General features: G+C 35.7%; 2 protein-coding genes across 2 annotated transcripts; one reads left to right on the top strand and one right to left on the bottom strand.

The window, feature by feature from the left end:
• Window positions 1-1,333: 1,333 nt before the first annotated feature.
• Window positions 1,334-9,062, bottom strand: LOC115416181 (NADH dehydrogenase [ubiquinone] 1 beta subcomplex subunit 9-like). Its single transcript, XM_030129902.1, is given in 6 exon segments — window positions 1,334-1,592; window positions 2,183-2,262; window positions 2,265-2,295; window positions 5,697-5,889; window positions 8,941-8,959; window positions 8,962-9,062. Coding segments are annotated over 6 exon segments (465 nt in total). The 5' UTR covers window positions 9,029-9,062; the 3' UTR covers window positions 1,334-1,517.
• Window positions 9,063-9,238: 176 nt separating this feature from the next.
• On the top strand, window positions 9,239-25,803 carry LOC115416178 (putative deoxyribonuclease TATDN1). The gene is given in 13 exon segments (XM_030129900.1): window positions 9,239-9,383; window positions 11,695-11,760; window positions 11,836-11,861; window positions 11,863-11,886; window positions 13,859-13,922; window positions 14,747-14,890; window positions 15,021-15,063; window positions 17,776-17,861; window positions 17,947-17,987; window positions 18,653-18,729; window positions 23,892-23,962; window positions 24,545-24,671; window positions 25,671-25,803. Coding segments are annotated over 13 exon segments (951 nt in total). The 5' UTR covers window positions 9,239-9,304; the 3' UTR covers window positions 25,774-25,803.

Genomic DNA, 25,803 nt, shown 5'->3' with positions numbered 1-25,803 from the left:
TTTGCAGTAAAAAGGATGTTTTTTAAAAAATTATTATTACTTTTCCACTGTTTCTACCAGTACTTTCATCCTGTGATTATATATACATACATACATACATACATACATAATATATATATATGTGTGTGTGTGTATATACTATTATATATATAATATATGTATGTATGTATGTGTACACACATATATTTATGTATTCTTCTTCCTTTGCTGTTTCCTCTAGCTCTTTCCAATAGTACATATTTTCCCTCCTGTTTGTTATAGTTATTGCTCTGTATTTTCTTGTGTCCATATTCAGTGTTTGTGCGGTTTTTGGAACCTCTTTTGGTCTCCACTGTCCATTAATCCTATCAGTACTTGTAAATATTGGTGTAAAATACAGTTCTTCATCTTTTCATGGTCATCAGATATGACCCATATGTTGAGGTAATGACATGTTTTACTTAAACAGTCTCTGTTTCTTCACTTTTAATATAATAACCTTTGAATTGCCTCCAAGCTTAAACGAACTTCTACATCACAGGTGTCAAACATGCGGTCCGTGGGCCAAAACCAGCCCTCCAAAGGTTCCAGTGTGGCCCGTGGCATGATAGTATGAAGTGTTCAAATTACAACAAAGAGATGAACAGTCAAGGGTGTTGAACTGGTTTTAGTTCAGGGGTCACATTCAGCCCAGTGTGATCTAAGTCAAATAATAACAGAATAACCCTTTTACAATCAAATCTGAGAAACCTGATGAATGTAATGTAAATGCATTTGGAACCATATCCTCCTGGCTGTTAGTCGTTGTTTTGTGCATTTGTTGATCTGATCTGTAAGTTGTGTTAATAAGCTGCTGAATAATAAGCTTCTTGTATTAATTCTAAATTTCAGCATTAGGCCTTTACCAAATGTTTATGTGACATTCTGTGAAATGCACAAGTACAAATGATGAGTTGAGCATAATGTTAAAAAATGTCATTTATTTTTCTTGAGAAATTTGTTTTTTTCTGGTTGTTCCCATCTCTTTGTGTAAGGATAGTTTATAAATGTAAATATTTTCATAACTTAATGTTTTTTATTGAACTGAAACAAAGAGAAAACCTGGAATTGTCATTATTTATAGATTATGCTATTATTTAATGGTCTGGCCCGCTTGAGATCGAATTGAGCTGAATGTGGAACCTGGACTACAATGAGTTTAACACCCGTGACCTACATGAGCAGTGAATGAAATACAGAAAAAACAGGATTTACACTGAAAAAATGAAGAAATGTAGAGGATACTACTAGAATAAATAGTGATAGATCAGGATGGACAGAGTAAATGTCTATAGATAGATAATTCAACAGGTTCCACGGTTCTTTCTCTATAGTTTATTCAAACACATACAGGTAAGGTGTTTCAGGTACATGTACAGGTTGGTGGTGGTGTTTCCACTCGGGAGGCGGGGCCTGGTCTGTGTCCTCCTCCCCCTCTTCAGTGTTTATGTGGGGCGCTCCCGGGGGCGGGTGACGTACTGCCACCACAGAGGGGGAGGTCACCCTCCTTCCGGCCGGGGCAGGGCTTCAGTCTGGGGGCCGTCGGCCGGAGTCTCAGCCTGGAGCTGCTCCACCTGGAACCAGAACCAGAACCACAGAGGTTTATTAGAACCAGAACCACAGAGGTTTAACTACAGAACCACAGAGGTTTAATTACAGAACCAGAACCACAGAGGTTTAATTACAGAACCACAGAGGTTTAACTACAGAACCAGAACCACAGAGGTTTAATTACAGAACCACAGAGGTTTAACTACAGAACCAGAACCACAGAGGTTTAATTACAGAACCACAGAGGTTTAATTACAGAACCACAGAGGTTTAACTACAGAACCAGAACCACAGAGGTTTTACTCCAGAAACAAAAATGCTGTAAAATTACCAATATTTGTAACTTTAAAGTTTTAGTGGATGAGTCAGAATTTTAAAAAGAATCTGGCAAAAATGAAAAACATTTAAATTCTGACCTAAAACAATACAACAGTAGATCTACTACACTAGTAGATCTATTGCAGTAGATCTACTACAATAGATCTACTCTGACACTAGATCAACGAGTCTGTGGAACCATTGTCAGCTCTCCGGTAAATGGGTCCCAACATCCCATAATACACCCTTTTGCTCCTGTTCCTGGTTAAACTGGTGAACTGGTCGGTGGACTCACCTCTCGGTCCCAGCTCTGCGTCCTCAGTTTCTTCCACTGCTCCCTCTTGGAGAAGTAGTCCGGGTACATGGCCTTCTCTGAGGGTGCCACCAGTCCAGAACCCACTCCGGTACCTGCACGGACAGACCCACCCAGACCGTTCACAACAGAACCAACACACTCGTTTCAAACATCTGAGGTTAAACCCAAATAAAGGAGACTAAGGATTTGTTTAGGGTGTTTTTTTACTCATTTATCATGAATACCAGTTGATTTTGTTTCCTTTAACTGAAACGTTACAGAAATAAACAAGGGAAATTTACAGGTTTTTTTTAATCAATAATTTCTTCAAATTGGAGGAAAAAAACGAAACACCAAAAGGAAAACGAAATCCATTAAAAGAAAAAAACTGATGTTCTTTGGTCCAGGTCCTCCTAGGCCTTTCCACTAGAGGGCAGCACCAACCTGGGAGTGCTTCAGTTTGAGTCCAATCCTGGACCAAGTGTGGACAATTAATTAAACAACAGTTTAAAAACAGTTAGAAACAGAAGTTTGTCAGTAATATCTACTGTGCAAATACAGCTGAAAAACAACATATCCTCCATATTTTCATGTAGTAATTAGATTAAATCTGTAAATTAGGAGCAGAAACTGAAGTAATGAAGTTTAGATATGAGGAAATGTTTTGGTTTTTTTGCACATTTTACAATTAGTTTTTATTCTACCCTATTTACCTTTTCTATACTTTATTTTAGTTTATATTTCATTGCTGTCTGGCAGAAACCTCATAAGTCCATTTTTAGTCTTTTTTTTTTTGCCATAAAATGATTCTATGGGTCAGTCTTCGTGTTGGCCTGATGGTTTTAGAAACATTTAACCAATGAAAAGTGTTGAAAACGGCTTGTGCCTACACGTCTGAACTCCATTCATTTATTTAGAATATACACGCTTTTTCCAGTTTCCTGAAAAATAACTGTTTGGGACTTAAGAGGTTTCCACTCGACAGTGTCAATTTTGTCCTTTTATCTTTCTTGTGCTACAAACACTGAGACCTGGGTGACCATATTTGGTCTGTCATGTACCGCTGATCGAATGACAGTAAATCTGAGTCTGAAGGCTGATGTTTTCCACCTACATAAATAAGTCCAGTCTGATGCAGTTCCCTGGTATTTAACACTGGACCAGTTCTCAGTTTCACTCAGTCTCATTAGCCACTTCTACACAGAATAAAGGTCACATGGGGGTTCCACCTTTTTTCCACCATTGTCTGATTTCCACAGATTAAAGGAGGAACAGAGCTGAGACAGGCTGGACTTTTACACAGCCGACCTGCCTTCACCAGCCAAAGGGGCGGAGCCACAGTGGGACGTAGAACTTTTGTGTCGGTGTGAGTATAGCGGTGCTGCTAACTTCTCTGGAGTCGGCCCTGTCAACGGATGAATAGAGTGTCCGGTATGGAAGGAAATGTGTCTCATCAGATTTTGAATTATAAAAGCTATTGAATTTCTAGCGCTGATTTTTTTTGCACTGAAATTAAGGATCTGAATTTTTTGTCTCTGAATTCAACTATGTTAATAAATTTAGAATAAAAAAAAAATTCAGATGCAAAATATTCAGACCCCACATCCAGGACACCAAGGATAAGCAATCGATTCTATCTCAAGTTGAACCAAAAGCCAGCAAATCGAGTTACGTTAGGTTGGTCAAGTGACACCGACGCAGGAAGACGGTCAGCGCAGATGTGTGATCGGAATTTTTTGCATCTGAATTTTTTTTATTCTAAATTTAGGAACATAGTTGAATTCAGAAACAAAAAATTCAGATACTTCATTTCAGTGCAAAAACAATCAGTGCTGGAAATTCAGTAGCTTTTATAATTCAAAATCTGATGAGTCACATTTCCTTCCATACTCTGGATGATGCCAGTCGTGCATGCGTTGAAGCATTTATCTCTGTCAGCCATCTTTTACAACTCACTACAGCAACCTTGCTAGGACAAATCACTGTTGTATGAGTCCAGTTATATAAAAGTACAGAGACTTTACCTTCAAGGAGGATCTTTCTAGTGATCAGAAGTCATTTTGAGAGTCAGTTTCTAGGCCTGCTTTGGGTCTCCTCCACAGCCCATCCAGCTGACAAACGTTGTGATCTAAATCTGGTTAAACTGAGCAGTGGAGGGGAATCGCAGCTCTTTACCAACGATGCCATCTTTGCGTTAGGGAGTCGTTTGTCCCAGTGAGATTGTCGTAGTGAGTCGTAAAAGATGGCCGACAGAGATATTTGCTTCTACACGTGTCACTCACATCATTCGGAGACTCAAATGGTCCCTTGTCAGATCCGTCTGTCACTGTTCCACAAACGTTCTCATGGATACAGTCCTACGCCCCAGGTGACAACAGCTGGTGGATGTGGGCGTGTCTCCAGTTCCACATCTGTCTGGTGGTGTTCATATTAGGGATGTAGACAATTAATCGACTAATGATTAATTGTTGATAAGAATTTGCTCAATTAAATTATTAATTGTCGGTTAATTGGCCTTGTCCACCTGTCCACACCTGTCTGAAGGCTGCCGGTGTGTCCGCGCTGCGCCGCGGCTGGGATAGGCGCTCATGGAACCGGATCATGGCGTTGATGAGTTAGAATGTCTGTATGAACATGGAGGAGACAAACACAGACCGACCGTCTGTTGTGGGAGCGGTGCACCCCCGAATAAATACATCCACAAATGTGGGGTGGGTATGGGAGCGTTTTCCTGGAGGTTGGTCCAGTCTACAGTCAGTGAAAAGTTTCACTGTCACTTCTGCGGGGGCACGGACTGCACCGTACCCCCATAGTTAGAAGTTGGACGGAAAGTGACGCACGCACGCACGCACGCAGTTACCAACCAACCAACACGCACGCATCCCCCAGCCGAACTGCCACCCCCCCCCCCTCCAATTCCACACCGCCACATCAACAGATGAATTCCACAGGAAACACTGACAACCAATGGTTGAATAAATCATCAGTCATTAAAGAATATAACATGGTTTTATCATGAAGTGTATAAACAATGTTTAACTTTTCTTCTTATAGACTGTATTGAAAAAGAAATTCAGGTTCTCAGGAAAATCACCGCTTATCAATTAATCGTTAATCGATCGATAAGGGCAACCAACTAACGATTAATGAATTCATCGATAATTTGCATCCCTAGTTGATATGTTTGTTTACTGTACACAGCATGCACTCATTTTTACCCCCCCCCGTGCGCAGGGGTTGCACACTCAATACATCAAATGTCCTCCCTTGGTTGGAACCAGAGGTGTCCTTTTCCATAGTGTTCCTGAATCCTGGTTCCACCTTTATCAGGGCTCTGTTCCTACCTCCAGAGGAGTTCCAGAGGTGGAACCAAATGATCCACCATTTCATTTACACAGACAGCGGAACAGAATATAGGTGGAATATTCCAGAACAGAAGTGGAAAAGGGGCTGATGTGAAACTGTTCCTGGTGTTCATTCAGTTCTTCCAACACACACACACACACACACACACCTTGTAGCAGTCATATCTCTCGTAGGAGGTTCCTCCGGGAGAGTCGGGGAAGATGTAGGGCTGTGGATGTTGGTTGGACCAGAACTCCTCCTCTCCCGCCTTCAGCAGCATCGTGGCCTTCACCAAGTCCTTCTCATTCTTGTTCTCATCGAAACGAGCCCGTAACATGCAGGCGTAGAAGCGGTATTTATCTCTGTAACGGAGGAGAATGAAGGAAAGGACATTTACAAGGAATTATCATCATTATATTTATGTTCTGTGTCCAGGTGAGTGATGCTCAACGGCTTATTATGAGACGCTTTTAGGTTTTCAGAAGATTTAGGAGTCTGAAGGTGAGGCAAGAGAGCGTCATCTTCAAATAAAAAAAAATACATAATTTCACATCACTGAAGACCTGAAAAAATAACAAACAGTTGCTAAAGAAAATCCACCAGTGTGATTTAGTTTTCCACTTTGACATTAAATCACCCTGTGTGGAGCTGCAGCTGCACGTGACAGCAGACAGCACTTTATGTCCAGAGGAAGTGGAAAGGGAGACTTAGAAAAAAACTGAAATGTAGTTGAACTGAAAATGTTTAGTCTGTTTTAGAGCATGAGTGAAACTGAATAAACCTGGATGAAAATTCTAATTACTAAATAGAAAACCTTGGAAACTCCTAGAAAATGATAAATCACTTTGTTTCTCCAGCAACATTTTACTCCATAAATATACAGATCTGATCCCATAAGTTACTGAAGTTGAACCTCATTAATTATCCATCATTTAATCATTTTTACACTTACTTTTTAATCATTATTTTTGCATGGTATTGTGCAGTTTGATCTACTTTATAATAGAGCTGAGTCAAAGCTGTGTTTCCTTCATTCCTCTGCTGTTAAACATTGGTTCCACTCTTGTGTTTCACACGGACCCTTATTGTGACGCACAAAGAAGCTTCAATTCAGGAAAACTGCAATGGAATATTTCCCCTCAATCAGCTGGAGTTGATTAATGGAATTGTGAATTTTTGCATTCGCTTCAAGCACCTAATTGATTAATCATTTCAGCGCTAATATTCTATAAATAAACATGTTTTTATAGTGACATCTCCTCCTTTACGGCGTCCTTGTCTGCCCAAAAAGGTACCTTTGCAAAAAACACTATATTATGAGCTTATGAATAATAAAACTTGTAAACTTTGAGTCAATAAGAGTAAACGGCAGCTGGTGGGGGTACGTACATCAACACATTCAGCTTTGAATATAAAATAATGCAAATAATATCGAGCCAACTTAAAGTGACTCCCTGTGTGTGTACAAAGGTTCTTCTCAACACATGAGTCCAAATAGGATTTGTGAGATGTTTGTAAATTTGTCGAACAAAAAGCTAGAAAAACAGACTAAAAACAGATGTGTATGTGTTGTAGGAGTTAAACTATGGAAGGACGCCAGCATGGATTTAAGAATGTGGAGCTCATTTTGATATTTAAAAAAATGGTACCTAGGGCCAATTTTGAAGGATACAATTGTTAAGATCTAATAAGTAATAAGTAAATAATTTATTTTCGACTCTGCATTAAATTACCATTAATTTGGTTGGCTTTGTTTTCTATTTTTCTGGTTTAGTTTCACTTTCTTTTATGTTTTTGCTTGTTTGTTTTTTGTAAGCATTGTTGTTGTTTTTTTTTTTCCTATACTGAATGCTAGATAACTGAATGTGTTCTGTAGGACAGGTGTTAATAGAAGCGTTCTGCTTCTGCCTGGGCCTTTTCACTCACTAACCTGTTGGTAATGTTTTTGATTGATTGATGTATTTATTTCGAATATGAATGTCAAAACAGAAGAAAATAAATAAACAAAACACTTAAACATAAGACACATAATACATATTCCAAAAGGAGTTAAGAAGAAGTATAACTTATAAACCCCACCCCTTCTCCTTATTTAATTAATAACAATAATAATAACCGTCAAAGTCTAAGCATATCTCTACTATATACCATAATATGATTGATATTATTATTAAATAATTTGATTTCTGGCTTTATATTATTATGAACAAATATAATATGATTTACATAAACACATAATACAATAACACATATATGTAAATATATATTCATACACAGATCTATACACTCACATATACAGTGCTGACACTGATTGGATTATGTGATGATTGAATAAAGAATTTCATCAACATCAATTCATCGTGATAGTGATAAAGTCTGACATTTACAGCTCTAACCTCCTAAGACCCAGGAAATGTCAGCAAAGTATCAGGGTTTTTTTTTTTTGTTGTTTTTTTATTCTTTATTAAATAAGTGCCTATATTGGAAACATCATGATGCAACAGTTTTTTCAGATGCAGTTTTTAAATTTTTTAAAGACAAATCTCCCACTAAAACAACTTGGCATAAAATCCTTCTGGAATGCTTTCCTATGGACTATTTGACCTGTTGACTTCATTCTTCAAAGAGACAGTTTATGTAAATTTGGACTCCATACCTCTGTTTCACTAACTCCTCAGTCACTTCTGTGCTTTCAGACCTCATCAGTGACTGAAAATCTTTGCTGCCTGTTTCCAATCAGATCACTACTGATCTCACCTGTCACTGCTGGATTGTCTGATCTTTGTTTTATCTTCACAATAAGTCCATACTGTGGACTAGTTGCTTTATCTTGGATTAGTCTATTTTTTCCTCTCTTACTATGCTTATCTTCCAGCAGATTTCTTTCTTTCTTTCTTCTTCTTCTTATAGACCAGGTGTTGTATTGAGCCATTTGTTATTGTGAAAAATGTAATAAAATCTAATAAAGATAATTGAAAAATAAATTATAGAATGTCCTCTGTGGTGGACAGTTTTCTTTTCTTTTTGTATTAAGTTGTGAAACTCTTTTCCATAAATGTGGACAGAAAACACATAGCTGGGTCTGAGGAAGCTAACAGTTGTAATGTTATGGTGTCATTTATGGGTTAGCTTGTGCGCTAGCTGCAGTCCGGTTTACATCAACACGAACACTGTGTACGTGAAAACTGCAAAAACTGGAAATACCTGACTGTCACCGGGCATGTGAGGGTGTTTACCTATTCTAATGCCTAATGATGAAGTAGCATTACTAATAAATCAGATAATTTTTGCGGGAAGTCTTTAGGAATGAGTGACCTGCTAGCCGTTCGCTTAGCCGAACCGCTAAAGTCTCTCTTTTCCTGCAGTTTTTCGTGTTTTTGACGCAGACCGTGCGCCTCTGCTGCTCTTCTTACCTGAACACACACCATGATCCAGGTGTCTCAGTGATTTCTTGTAAAGTCGCAGTACTTTCTGCTGGTGGGTGAGATAGGCTGAGGCCATTTTCGGCGTCCCCTGTCACCTTCTTACTGAACCCTGCGCGGTGATTCTGGGAGTTTGGTGATGTCGTTGATGTTTTACCGTAAATGTCGTAAATATCCGCAAAATAAATGCGGCTTATCGTCTTTATTAATTGACACTGGTGGTGACAACACTAGGGATTAGTTTAGTAAAGTTCCTGTTTTTATATGTCTTTAATAACCGGAAGAAAACTCGGTAAAGGTGTCGTTTGTGTGACGTGCTGCTCGTCTACTGTCGGATTTACGGCAGCTGGTCGTTATGGGATTGACGAGAGCGGCATGTGTTTCTCTTTCTAGAAGCTCTGCTCTTTCAACTATGGCTCAACACAAGTTCATCGGTAAGAAGCGCGTGTTTCGTGGATAAATGCAACATTAAAAGTCAGTTAAAGACGCTGAGTGTCCCTGCGTGTAAACAGACCAGGCAAAGTGTTCAATTAGCATCGAAGCTAACAGGCTAAAATGACAACAGAGCAGACAGGAGTGGACATGCGCTTTTGGTCCACTTCAGATCATCTGTCTTTATCTGACTGGGTCTCCTTCTTCCTCTGCCTTCATGTCCTCCTTTACCACACCAGTAAATCTGCTCTTTGCCTCTTCATGGACCTTCTGCCAGTGTGTGCACTGTCCGTCCTCTGTCCATGTCCAACCATCTCCATCTGGATCCTGTCACTACTTCCTCTGATGTGTCCTTCTTAAAACAAACAAACAAACAAACAAAAAAAATCCATACGACAGAGGATAGATAGATAGATAGATAGATAGATAGATAGATAGATAGATAGATAGATAGATAGATAGATAGATAGATACTTTATTGATCCTTTGCAGGAAATTGTTTCGTTACTACAGCAGCAGTACAAGAAAAACACACTGACTCATCACGATGAACATCCCACAAACAACCAACAGTGGAACGAAGAAGTAAACAGAATAAAATATATATATATATATATATATATATATATATATATATATATATATATACAGGGTGTCCCATAAGTCTCCATACATAGGAAAAATAAACGTTCTTGACATAAACCATTTTTATTTATATAATATGCTCTATATGACTGCCATTTTGTCAGGAACACATTTCAATGCGTGTCAGCTGAAGAACTATAAAGAAGAAATATAAAGGAATACATGTTAGAACTGTATATGTATGGAACGTATTATGTTTCCTATGTATGGAGACTAATTGGACATCTATATATATATATATATATATATATATATATATATATATATATATATATATATAATATATATATATATATATATGTATGTATGTATGTATGTATGTGTATATATATATATATATATATATATATACACACACACACAACACATATACATATATATGTATATATATGTATATATGTGTGTGTGTGTACAATACAAGTAATGTAAATAATATAATGTTAGAATAAATGGTGATAAATCAGTTCAGAAGTGTTAAAAACATGAAATGCAAATGTTGAAATGATAAGTCAAGGCATAATATTTGCACCTTTTTTTTGTAACATAGTTGAGGTTTTCAAGTTATTCACATTTTTGTGAAAGGATAGTTTGTAATGTGAAAACTTTCATAATTTCATTGATTTTTTTTTTTTGCATTTAGACAGAGAAAGCAGCAGAGCAGACAGAGATGACTGAACACATTAATGAGCTTCAACGACTGAGATGAAATGAAACAAAACACCTCAAAATACTCAGCTGATATATTTATTCCTTTAGACAAGTTCGAGTTTTTCTTTTCCATTTGGTCCTCACTTAGTCTGTATTTACAAAGTTAAAGGAGTAAAAAATGAATTATGAAGAGTTGAATTAATACAAATAACTTTAACATTAGGGGTGTTAGAAAGTATTGATTCTGCAATATATCACAATATATCATGATACTGTTAAAAGGCCATTTTTTGTTTGTTTCGTTTTTTGTAATGATTATTTCATTGAAGAATTGAATTACAGCAGAAATCTGCTCAAATCCGAAATAAATTTTTATTTGATCAGATCAGTTCCTGTGTTCAAACTGAAATTCTGTTTTACAGACATTACATTTTCAGATCCTGTTCAAATGTTCAGATTCTATCAGTTCAGACTAACATCAGAACAGGATTTGAGGTTCAATCCAAACAAAGGAACGAACATTATTGAATAAAAGAGTGATAAATAATAATAAATAAAATTTAAACAAAAAAAAACCTAAAATGAACCTCCACAATATCTGCATTTGAATAAATACCGAAAAATAAATATCGATACTATACTTTTTAATATCGATACGTATTGTGAAATGAAATATTGCGATATATTGCAGAACCAATATTTTTCTTATACCCCTACCTTTTAACAGTATCATGAATATATCATGATATACCGTATTGTGATCCTAGTATTGTGATTTGTATCGTATCACCAGATTCTTGCCGATACACAGCCTTATTGAACTTGTCTGAAAAGATGATTTATCTTAACGTAAAGAGTTAAAAACCTGCTTTGCTCTGAGTGAAACTGTTCATCATAAAATAAATCTGGTCTTGTGCTGATGTTTTGTTGTGACCTCAGTCCTAAAGTCTCATACTGTTGAATGCATTGAATGTGTTTGTGTGACTCATTCTGCGTTGTGTTGAATTTGTGCGTGTGCAGATATCGGTGTGAACCTGACGGACCCCATGTTCAGAGGCTGTTACAGAGGAAAGCAGAAACATGACGGTGGGTGAGCGTCCGCGGTCACGGTGACTCTTCACACATGTTGGACTGAAACCCGCTGTGCTTTTTCTCCGACAGACGATTTCGATCAGATCATCGACCGATGCCGTCAAAGTGGGAGTGGAAAAGGTAAAGTAATCTGTACTGAACTGATGCAGAAATATGAATGAACAGGTTTATGATCTGTGTGGGTTTCACAGCGATTATTATTCATCCGATCAAAAATGACAAAAACTCAAAGATCAGATCAGTTTAAAAATGGTACAAATCAACTTTAACTCTTTAAGTGCCAGACAGTTAAGGGGCTAATAAGCCTTAAAAGTGCCACAGAATTTGGCCGTTTTCAGTATTTCGCGTCGTTTTTATAATATTTGAAGAATCCTGCAGGAAACCGCTCGGTAAACATCCGACCGATTGCTGATTAGATTCAAAACGCACCGGACGCAGCCGATTCATTATTGATCGTAATTTGCATAATTTATAATAATAATAATAATAATAAATAATAATCATCATCATCATCATCTTTATTTATATAGCCACTTTTCATACATTAAAAACTGTAGCACAAAGTGCTTTACATATCAGTTTATAAAATCAGTACCGCCCCCACCCACACCCACCCGCACACACACACACACCACACACACACACACACACACACACACACACACACACACACATATACATGCAAACCCACAAGCCTCACACATACTTAAGAAGACTGACTGAGCACGGTAGACCAGAACAAAAATGTACAAGTAAAAGTAAAACATCAGTTTAGGAGGCGCTGTCTCAGGGAGCCATCCGCACCAGGATGCAGCCGCCGACCCCGGCGACCAGGCACCAGCAACACAGCCCCGCATCCCAACTAGTGGGAAAGGGCCAACTGGGACCCCCACCCACCAGAAAGGAGCGGACCCCAGTGAGAGAAGGCGCCACAGCCCCCAGAGTCCACAGCCGCCCCCCGGCATGGAGGGCTCCCTCTGATGAAACACCGGAGAATAAGAAACATTAAAAAGATATAAAAATATTATTCGGACTCGCGTGACCTCAAATTCCCGTCTGCTTGGTCTCAAAAGGGGGACACAGAAAGAACGTCATCGAAATGTGAGAAAGAAATGGGGGTGGATGGTTTGTTTGTACACAAATGTGGCGTGTTCTCCCAAAGCCGATTTAATCGGCCCATGGCACTGAAAGTGTTAATCCTCCAGTATCTGGGTGAGCATATTATGCACACTTTGCACCTCATGTTCTAAAAGGTCATATTATAATTATTATTAGTAGTAGTATTGTTATTATTATTTTAACCTGTATTTAACCAGGAAAAATGACTTGTTCATATTAACCTTGTGGGTGAACATATTAAACACACTTTCCACTTCCTGTTTTAAAGGTCAGATTATTTTACAGTTTGTTTTGGTCTGAATTCAACAGTTGTTCATTTGTGGTCTGATTGTTTAAATTCTGACTCATCCACTAAATCCATCCCATCATAAACAGTGTTAAATTCCTACACTAACATCCTTCTATCAAAAAATACACACTGACACATTTAACATTTGAACCAAAAATAATAATGATATGAACCAGTGTGGAGTTAATCACTGACAGATGTGGAACTAAGAAACAAATAAATAATAGAATTTATATGTAGTAAAATTAAAAAAAAAAAAAAAGTGTTTTGTTGTTTGTATTAAAATATGGTTTGTTTCCATTACAAACATGTCATTTAAAGGGTTAAAATATGTCAGTTATTGAGTATTTTGTGTTTTTGTTTATGGCTCAAGTTGATGAAATAGAAAAAAATTGTAAAAAAGTTCCAAACAGACTGTATGAAAAACCTTTTCCTCCAGCGTTAGGAAGGGACTGTATGATACTGGAGGGTTAAAGCGAAAACAGAATCAACTACCACAGAATATTCACACAACCTGTCTGAACCTTAAAGCTCATGCATCAGTTTGGACAGTTTAGTCCATCTGGGTCATGGGTAATTTTATGTGTTTAAATAAAATACAGTAAAAATAAAAATCCAATGTTCATTCATTTATTAAACATTAAAGGCAGAGTTTGAATTCTTGTTTATGTTTTTTTGTTACAGTTTATTATCACAGGAGGAAATCTGGAGGAGAGTAAAGAGGCCCTGAAGCTGAGCCAGAACAGAGGTAAGAGGAGGAGGAGGAGGAGGAGGAGGAGAAGAGGAGGAGGAGTAAAAGGAAGAGGAGTAAAAGGAGGAGGAGGAGGAGTAAAAGGAAGAGGAGGCGGAGGAAGAGGAGGAGGAGGAGAGGAGGAGGAGTAAAAGGAAGAGGAGAAGGAGTGAAAGGAGGAGGAGGAGGAGTAAAAGGAAGAGGAGGCCGAGGAAGAGGAGGAGAGGAGGAGGAGGAAGAGGAGGAGGAAGAGAAAGAAGAAGAGGAGAGGAGTAAAAGGAGGAGGAGAAGGAGGAAGAGGAGAAAGAGGAGGAGTAAAAGGAGGAGGAGGAGGAGGAGGAGGAAGAGGAGGAGGAGAAAGAGGAAGAGGAGGAAGAAGAGGAGGAGGAGGAGTAAAAGGAGGAGGAAGAGGAGGAGGAGAGAGAGAGAGAGAGAGGAAGAGGAGGAGGAACAGTAGTAGCAGCAGTTGTTGCTGCAGATGGTGTATATGTGTATGTGAATATAAGGGATGGAACAGTTCAGTACACACACATACATGTACATATATGTGTAGTTGTAGATATGTATTTATGTGTATACGTATATATGTATGTGTATGTGTGTGTAGATATACATATCTATCTATCTCTATCTATCTATCTATCTATCTATCTATCTATCTACACATACATACATACATAGAGTATAGAGTACACACATATGTGTACTCTAGTGGTCTGCTGGGTGGACTGGACTGGACGGGTGTCCAGTGGTGGGTCCAGGTCTCCAGTGGTTGTGTGGGTCCAGGTCTCCAGTGGTTGTGTGGGTCCAGGTCTCCAGTGGTTGTGTGGGTTGTGTTCCAGGTCCGTTCTTCTGCACCGTGGGCGTCCATCCCACTCGCTGCTGTGACTTCCAAAGGGGCGGAGACACAGAGTATCTGAGTGAACTGAAGGAGGTGGTGACAGGAGGAGGAGGGAAGGTGGTGGCCATAGGAGAGTGTGGACTGGGTGAGTGGACTGGGGGAGTGGTCCCACTGGAGGGGGAGTGGTCTGACTGTAGGGGGTGTGGTCCGACTGTAGGGGTGTGGCCTGAGGGTGTGGTCTGACTCTACTTACAGGTGGTTTTTCTCTGTCTCAGATTTCGATCGGTTGGAGTTTTGTCCAAAAGAAACTCAACTCAAGTAAGAAAAACAAAAACACTAAACCTGCGACATTTTCACCTTCTGTTTATATTCAGACAAAAATCCAATTAAATAAAGATGAAACTAAAGGACAGAAGCAGCAAGGACATGAATCTGACCTGACCTGACCTGACCTGACCTGACCTGACCATACCTGACCTGACCTGACCTGACCTGACCTGACCTGACCTTACCTGACCTTACCTGACCTTACCTGACCTGACCTGACCTGACCTGACCTGACCATACCTGACCTGACCTGACCTGACCTGACCATACCTGACCTGACCTGACCATACCTGACCTTACCTGACCTTACCTGACCTGACCTGACCTGACCTGACCTTACCTGACCTTACCTGACCTGACCTGACCATACCTGACCTGACCTGACCATACCTGACCTTACCTGACCTGACCTGACCATACCTGACCTGACCTGACCATACCTGACCTTACCTGACCTGACCTGACCTGACCTGACCTGACCTGACCTGACCTGACCATACCTGACCATACCTGACCTGACCTGACCTTACCTGACCTGACCTGACCTGACCATACCTGACCTTACCTGACCTGACCTGACCTGACCTTACCTGACCTTACCTGACCTTACCTGACCTGACCTGACCTGACCTTACCTGACCTGACCTGACCTGACCTGACCTGACCTGACCATACCTGACCTGACCTGACCTGACCATACCTGACCTGACCTGACCATACCTGACCTTACCTGACCTTACCTGACCTGACCTGACCTGACCTGACCTGACCTGACCTTACCTGACCTTACCTGACCTGACCATACCTGACCTGACCTGACCATACCTGACCTGACCTGACCTGACCTGACCATACCTGACCTGACCTGACCTTACCTGACCTTACCTTACCTGACCTGACCTGACCTGACCATACCTGACCTGACCTGACCTGACCTTACCTGACCTGACCTGACCTGACCTGACCTGACCTGACCTGACCTGACCATACCTGACCTGACCTGACCTGACCATACCTGACCTTACCTGACCTGACCTGACCTGACCTGACCATACCTGACCTGACCTGACCTTACCTGACCTGACCTGACCTGACCTTACCTGACCTGACCTGACCTGACCTGACCATACCTGACCTGACCTGACCTGACCATACCTGACCTTACCTGACCTGACCTGACCTGACCATACCTGACCTGACCTGACCTTACCTGACCTGACCTGACCTGACCTGACCATACCTGACCATACCTGACCTGACCTGACCTTACCTGACCTTACCTGACCTGACCTGACCTGACCATACCTGACCTGACCTGACCTGACCTGACCTGACCTGACCTGACCATACCTGACCTTACCTGACCTGACCTGACCTGACCTGACCTGACCTTACCTGACCTTACCTGACCTGACCTGACCATACCTGACCTTACCTGACCTTACCTGACCTGACCTGACCTGACCTGACCTGACCATACCTGACCTGACCTGACCTGACCTGACCTGACCTGACCTTACCTGACCTGACCTGACCTGACCATACCTGACCTGACCTGACCTGACCTGACCTGACCATACCTGACCTGACCTGACCTTACCTGACCTTACCTGACCTGACCTGACCTGACCATACCTGACCTGACCTGACCTTACCTGACCTTACCTGACCTGACCTGACCTGACCATACCTGACCATACCTGACCATACCTTACCTGACCTGACCTGACCTGACCTGACCTGACCTGACCTGACCTTACCTGACCTGACCATACCTGACCATACCTGACCTGACCTGACCTGACCTGACCATACCTGACCATACCTGACCTGACCTGACCTGACCTGACCATACCTGACCATACCTGACCTGACCTGACCTGACCTGACCATACCTGACCATACCTGACCATACCTGACCATACCTGACCTGACCTGACCTGACCATACCTGACCTGACCTGACCTGACCTGACCATACCTGACCATACCTGACCTGACCTGACCATACCTGACCTGACCTTACCTGACCTGACCTGACCTTACCTGACCTGACCTGACCTGACCTGACCATACCTGACCTGACCTGACCATACCTGACCTGACCTGACCTGACCATACCTGACCATACCTGACCTGACCTGACCATACCTGACCATACCTGACCTGACCTGACCATACCTGACCATACCTGACCATACCTGACCTGACCTGACCTGACCTGACCATACCTGACCATACCTGACCTGACCTGACCATACCTGACCATACCTGACCTGACCTGACCATACCTGACCATACCTGACCTGACCTGACCATACCTGACCATACCTGACCATACCTGACCTGACCTGACCATACCTGACCATACCTGACCTGACCTGACCTGACCTGACCATACCTGACCATACCTGACCTGACCTGACCATACCTGACCTGACCTTACCTGACCTTACCTGACCTGACCTGACCTGACCTGACCATACCTGACCTGACCTGACCATACCTGACCTGACCTGACCTGACCTGACCTGACCTGACCATACCTGACCATACCTGACCTGACCTGACCATACCTGACCTGACCTGACCTGACCTGACCATACCTGACCATACCTTACCTGACCTGACCTGACCTGACCTGACCTGACCATACCTGACCTGACCTGACCTGACCTGACCTGACCTGATCTTTTTCTCTCAGATACTTTGAGAAACAGTTCGATCTGGCGGAGCAGACTCAACTTCCCATGTTCCTCCACTGCAGGAACGCCCACCAGGAGTTCTATGGTGGGTGTGCCCGTCTGGCCCCTGCTGTGACATCATCAGTGATGCGTCTGTCGGTCTCATATTTCATCTGCTCTTTTATCCACAGACGTCATGAAGAGGAACCGAGACCGCTGTGTCGGAGGAGTGGTCAGTGGGATCCATGGACTCCTCTGCTTACACTTTTAGTGTTTGGGTCATTTTTGTTGATTTTATTTATTGTTTGGGTCTTTCTTACTTGCGTTTCTAATTTTATTAATTATTTTATTTCGTTTCTTGTAATTTTGTTCATTTTTACTGATTTCTTTCATTATTTTGTTCATTTTTGTTGATTTTCTTTATTGTTCTGTTCTTTTTGGCTGATTTGGGTTTAAATTTTTTGGATTATTTTGTTTATTTTCTTGTTATTTTTTAATTTATTTATTTTCTTTATTGTGTTCAATTTTTGCTCATTGTGTTCCTAATTTTATTAATTATTTTGTTTAGTTTCTTGTTTTGTTCATTTTTTCTGATTTTCTTTATTTTTATTGATTTTCTTTTTTATTCTGTTCATTTTTTGGCTGATTTTGGTTTTATTTTTATGGATTCTTTTGTTTATTTCCTTGTTTTTTGGTTCCTTTTTACTGGTTTCTTTCCTTGTTTTGTTCATTTGTTTCATTTGGAGAGACTTCAGGATAAGACAAGACAAAGATGGGAAAATATCGTAAATCTAATGTTCCTGTGGGTGGTTCAGTGGAGTCTGACTCTGTCCCGACGTCCTTGAACTCATCGTGTCCCACCCCAGACCCTCATCTTCCTCCTGTGTTTCCTTCGAGGTTCACTCGTTTGATGGGAAAGCGGAGGACGCCGCCGCCCTCATCGACCTGGACCTTTACATCGGAATCAACGGATGGTGAGTCAGCGTTCAGCCCACGTCAGCCTGGGGTTTGACTTCCATTACCGACACAGTTTTCACTCCTGTTTCAGTTTTCAGTTCATGTAATAATTACATCAAGCCTTCGTTGTCGACTTTATTCTCGATGCGTCCTTTAGTCGTTAGTTCTGGAAAACGTCTGAAAACTGTGAAAAGTGTTGAAGATGTTTGGAAATATCAGGTCATGTTCAAGATGTGTTTCAGATTGACGATACAATATATAGACAAAAATAAACAAAATAATGAAAGGAATCAGTAAAAATTAACACAACAAGAAAATCAACAAAATACTCAATCAAATTAAAACCAAAGTGAGCAAAAACAAAACCAAACTGAATGATAAAGAAAATCAACAAAAATAATACAAATAAACAAAATAATTAGTCAAATTAAAACCAAACTGAGCAAAACCATTAACTGAACAATAAAGAAAATCAACAAAATAATAAAAATAAACAGAATAATTCATCAAAATAAAACCAAAGTGAACAAAAAACAAACTGAATAATAAAGAAAATCAACAAAATAATGAAAATCAACAAAATAATTAGTCAAATTAAAACCAAAATAAGCTAAAAAAAAACCCTGAATAATAAAGAAAATCAACAAAATAATGAAAATAAACAAAATAATTAGTCAAATTAAAACCAAAATAGGCTAAAAAAACAACTGAATAATAAAGAAAATCAACAAAATAATAAAAATAAACAAAATAATTAGTCAAATTAAAACCAAACTGAGCAAAACCATTAACTGAACAATAAAGAAAATCAACAAAATAATAAAAATAAACAGAATAATTCATCAAAATAAAACCAAAGTGAACAAAAAACAAACTGAATAATAAAGAAAATCAACAAAATAATGAAAATAAACAAAATAATTAGTCAAATTAAAACCAAAATAAGCTAAAAAAAAAAAAAAAAAAAACCTGAATAATAAAGAAAATCAACAAAATAATGAAAATAAACAAAATAATTAGTCAAATTAAAACCAAAATAGGCTAAAAAAAAACAACTGAATAATAAAGAAAATCAACAAAATAATAAAAATAAACAAAATAATTAGTCAAATTAAAACCAAAATAAGCTAAAAAAAAAAAAAAAAAAAACCCTGAATAATAAAGAAAATCAACAAAATAATGAAAATAAACAAAATAATTAGTCAATTAAAACCAAAATAGGCTAAAAAAAACAACTGAATAATAAAGAAAATCAACAAAATAATGAAAATAAACAAAATAATTAGTCAAATTAAAACCAAAATAGGCTAAAAAAACAACTGAATAATAAAGAAAATCAACAAAATAATAAAAATAAACAAAATAATTAGTCAAATTAAAACCAAAATAAGCTAAAAAAAAAAAAAAAAAAAACCCTGAATAATAAAGAAAATCAACAAAATAATAAAAATAAACAAAATAATTAGTCAAATTAAAACCAAAATAAGCTAAAAAAAAAAAAACCCTGAATAATAAAGAAAATCAACAAAATAATGAAAATAAACAAAATAATTAGTCAAATTAAAACCAAAATAGGCTAAAAAAACAACTGAATAATAAAGAAAATCAACAAAATAATAAAAATAAACAAAATAATTAGTCAAATTAAAACCAAACTGAGCAAAACCATTAACTGAACAATAAAGAAAATCAACAAAATAATAAAAATAAACAGAATAATTCATCAAAATAAAACCAAAGTGAACAAAAAAAACAAACTGAATAATAAAGAAAATCAACAAAATAATGAAAATAAACAAAATAATTAGTCAAATTAAAACCAAAATAAGCTAAAAAAAAAAAAAAAAAAAAACCTGAATAATAAAGAAAATCAACAAAATAATGAAAATAAACAAAATAATTAGTCAAATTAAAACCAAAATAGGCTAAAAAAACAACTGAATAATAAAGAAAATCAACAAAATAATAAAAATAAACAAAATAATTAGTCAAATTAAAACCAAAATAAGCTAAAAAAAAAAAAAAAAAACCCTGAATAATAAAGAAAATCAACAAAATAATGAAAATAAACAAAATAATTAGTCAAATTAAAACCAAAATAGGCTAAAAAAAACAACTGAATAATAAAGAAAATCAACAAAATAATGAAAATAAACAAAATAATTAGTCAAATTAAAACCAAAATAAGCTAAAAAAAAAAAAAAAAAAAACCCTGAATAATAAAGAAAATCAACAAAATAATAAAAATAAACAAAATAATTAGTCAAATTAAAACCAAAATAAGCTAAAAAAAAAAAACCCTGAATAATAAAGAAAATCAACAAAATAATGAAAATAAACAAAATAATTAGTCAAATTAAACCAAAATAGGCTAAAAAAACAACTGAATAATAAAGAAAATCAACAAAATAATAAAAATAAACAAAATAATTAGTCAAATTAAAACCAAACTGAGCAAAACCATTAACTGAACAATAAAGAAAATCAACAAAATAATAAAAATAAACAGAATAATTCATCAAAATAAAACCAAAGTGAACAAAAAAACAAACTGAATAATAAAGAAAATCAACAAAATAATGAAAATAAACAAAATAATTAGTCAAATTAAAACCAAAATAAGCTAAAAAAAAAAAAAAACCTGAATAATAAAGAAAATCAACAAAATAATGAAAAAAAACAAAATAATTAGTCAAATTAAAACCAAAATAGGCTAAAAAAAACAACTGAATAATAAAGAAAATCAACAAAATAATAAAAATAAACAAAATAATTAGTCAAATTAAAACCAAACTGAGCAAAACCATTAACTGAACAATAAAGAAAATCAACAAAATAATAAAAATAAACAGAATAATTCATCAAAATAAAACCAAAGTGAACAAAAAACAAACTGAATAATAAAGAAAATCAACAAAATAATGAAAATAAACAAAATAATTAGTCAAATTAAAACCAAAATAAGCTAAAAAAAAAAAAAAACCTGAATAATAAAGAAAATCAACAAAATAATGAAAATAAACAAAATAATTAGTCAAATTAAAACCAAAATAAGCTAAAAAAAAAAAAAAAAAAAACCTGAATAATAAAGAAAATCAACAAAATAATGAAAATAAACAAAATAATTAGTCAAATTAAAACCAAAATAGGCTAAAAAAAAAACAACTGAATAATAAAGAAAATCAACAAAATAATAAAAATAAACACAATAATTAGTCAAATTAAAACCAAAATAAGCTAAAAAAAAAAACCCTGAATAATAAAGAAAATCAACAAAATAATGAAAATAAACAAAATAATTAGTCAAATTAAAACCAAAATAGGCTAAAAAAACAACTGAATAATAAAGAAAATCAACAAAATAATAAAAATAAACAAAATAATTAGTCAAATTAAAACCAAACTGAGCAAAACCATTAACTGAACAATAAAGAAAATCAACAAAATAATAAAAATAAACAGAATAATTCATCAAAATAAAACCAAAGTGAACAAAAAAACAAACTGAATAATAAAGAAAATCAACAAAATAATGAAAATAAACAAAATAGTTAGTCAAATTAAAACCAAAATAAGCTAAAAAAAAAAAAAAAAAAAAACCTGAATAAAGAAAATCAACAAAATAATGAAAATAAACAAAATAATTAGTCAAATTAAAACCAAAATAGGCTAAAAAAACAACTGAATAATAAAGAAAATCAACAAAATAATAAAAATAAATAAAATAATTAGTCAAATTAAAACCAAACTGAGCAAAACCATTAACTGAACAATAAAGAAAATCAACAAAATAATAAAAATAAACAGAATAATTCCTCAAAATAAAACCAAAGTGAACAAAAAACAAACTGAATAATAAAGAAAATCAACAAAATAATGAAAATAAACAAAATAATTAGTCAAATTAAAACCAAAATAAGCTAAAAACAAAAACAAAAACTGAATAATAAAGAAAATCAACAAAATAATGAAAATAAACAAAATAATTAGTCAAATTAAAACCAAAATAGGCTAAAAAAAAACAACTGAATAATAAAGAAAATCAACAAAATAATAAAAATAAACACAATAATTAGTCAAATTAAAACCAAAATAAGCTAAAAAAAAAAAACCCTGAATAATAAAGAAAATCAACAAAATAATGAAAATAAACAAAATAATTAGTCAAATTAAAACCAAAATAGGCTAAAAAAACAACTGAATAATAAAGAAAATCAACAAAATAATAAAAATAAACAAAATAATTAGTCAAATTAAAACCAAACTGAGCAAAACCATTAACTGAACAATAAAGAAAATCAACAAAATAATAAAAATAAACAGAATAATTCATCAAAATAAAACCAAAGTGAACAAAAAAACAAACTGAATAATAAAGAAAATCAACAAAATAATGAAAATAAACAAAATAGTTAGTCAAATTAAAACCAAAATAAGCTAAAAAAAAAAAAAAAAAAAACCTGAATAAAGAAAATCAACAAAATAATGAAAATAAACAAATAATTAGTCAAATTAAAACCAAAATAGGCTAAAAAAACAACTGAATAATAAAGAAAATCAACAAAATAATAAAAATAAATAAAATAATTAGTCAAATTAAAACCAAACTGAGCAAAACCATTAACTGAACAATAAAGAAAATCAACAAAATAATAAAAATAAACAGAATAATTCATCAAAATAAAACCAAAGTGAACAAAAAACAAACTGAATAATAAAGAAAATCAACAAAATAATGAAAATAAACAAAATAATTAGTCAAATTAAAACCAAAATAAGCTAAAAACAAAAACAAAAACTGAATAATAAAGAAAATCAACAAAATAATGAAAATAAACAAAATAATTAGTCAAATTAAAACCAAAATAAGCTAAAAAAAAAAAAACAAAAACTGAATAATAAAGAAAATCAACAAAATAATGAAAATAAACAAAATAATTAGTCAAATTAAAACCAAAATAGGCTAAAAAAACAACTGAATAATAAAGAAAATCAACAAAATAATAAAAATAAACAAAATAATTAGTCAAATTAAAACCAAAATTAGCAAAACATGAACTGAATAATAAAGAAAGTCAATAAAAATCAACAAAATAATGAAATAATAATAATAATAATAATAATAATAATAATAAATGTCGTATGTTAAAGTCTGTTTTTGGCTTTTTTTTCTGTTCAGTTCCCTGAAAACCGAAGCCAACATCGAAGTGATGAAGTCCATTCCCACCGACAGACTCATGATTGAAACAGGTTTGTCTACACTAGAATAAGAACTGATGAATCCAAACTGATGGGATATTATGGGATGTTTTATTTAGGACAGACTGTGTGTAAAGGTGTGACTGTTGGATGTAAACTGAACCTCTGGACAGTTTCTAAACCTCATATATTCAGATTCAGGAGGTGGAACCGTCTGATGGGATGTGTTTGACCTCCTTTACCTTAAACTCACTTCACTGAACATCTTCTCTTTAAACTAGAAGACACATTGAGTCACAACACTTATTTACCATTTCATTTATTAACCCTCGGTGTTCAGTCCAGAGGACACGAACCAATGTGTCATACAGTTGGTTTTTAACTTTTTTTAATACATTTTTTAAAATATAATATTGAGTAAATATTGAATAAATATTGAATTGTTATCACAGATTATTGGATGATTTATTGCACATAATTTGACATCTGTAGGATTATCGCAGATGGATTTGAGGATCATGTTGTGTTTCCTTTAGTTCGTTGTTTTCTTGTGTTTAATTGTCTGATGTCGGTTTTTTTTCGGATGTCCTTGAACATCTCATTCCTCTCTCTCTCCTCTGTTATCGGTGTCAGACGCCCCCTGGTGTGGAGTGAAGAACACTCATGCAGGATCCAAATACGTCAAAACTACATTTCCCACAAAGAAGAAGTGGGAGGCGGGACATTGTCTGAAGGACAGGAACGAACCCTGTCACATCATGTGAGTGAAGGTCACATGACCAGAGAGGGTCGGCCAATCAGAGTGAAGCGTCATATGGAAAGAATTCATACAGAAAAATAATCCAAACCAAAAGGATAAGGAAATACAACAAAAGTATGAAAATGTATTATATTATTTGATTATATATAATATTTATCATTATTATAAATTAATTAATATATATTATAGGATTATAAATTAATCATATATTGTATGAATATTATATTATACGATTATAAATAATGTATTATAATGTGTATTATATACAATATATCCTTAATTATTTTAAATTTGATAACATTGTAGAATGTATTCATATATAGTGTATTAATATACAATGTATTATAATGTGTAACATATAATTATGAATAATGAACTCTAATATACAGTGTATATCATGTATATAGACGTGAACCGAGTTTAGTTTTGGAATGTGTCATATTTATAAGTATTTTGTGTCCAATAGATAAATAAGGAAGTGTATTGCATTCACACAAATAAATAAAATTTGGCTCTGTTTTTCCGAATTAACGAAATAATTATGTCATAATTACAAGAAAAACTAAGTTTAAAAAAAATTGGGCTCTGTTTTTCTGAATTAACAAGATAATTATCTCATAAAAACAGAGCTGAACTTTTATTTTTTCAGAAAACAGTACAAAATAAATTTTTTTTTAAATTAGCTTTGTTTTTCCGAATTAACGAGATACTGTTTTCTGAAAAAAATAAAAAATTCAGCTCTGGTTTTTTTTTTCTGTTTTTTAGGTAATTATCTCATTAATTCAGAAAAACAGAGCTGAATTAAATTTTTTCGTGTGAATGCGATATGCTTCCGTAGATAAAGTTGGGGTAATATGTGATGTTTTTGTTTTTCTTTGCTGTTTTTGGTTTTAAATTCAAAACAAACAAACTCAACACTTTCATTCACAATGTTTGTGATGATGTTTGACGTCGTGTGTCTTGTGTGGTTTTTTTTTGTTTTTTTTTCCCGTCTTTCAGACAGGTGTTGGAGGTGATGGCGGCGGCGAGGGGTGAAGACCCTCTGGAGCTGTCCAAGGCCATCTACGACAACACCTGCAAAGTGTTCTTCAGCTCCAGATGAGGACCAACAGAAAAACCATCAGCAGCTCCA

The sequence above is a fragment of the Sphaeramia orbicularis genome, unplaced genomic scaffold (genome assembly GCF_902148855.1).
Source record: "Sphaeramia orbicularis unplaced genomic scaffold, fSphaOr1.1, whole genome shotgun sequence".
Taxonomy (NCBI): Eukaryota; Metazoa; Chordata; class Actinopteri; order Kurtiformes; family Apogonidae; genus Sphaeramia; species Sphaeramia orbicularis.
This window is presented reverse-complemented; position numbering and strand designations above follow the sequence as displayed.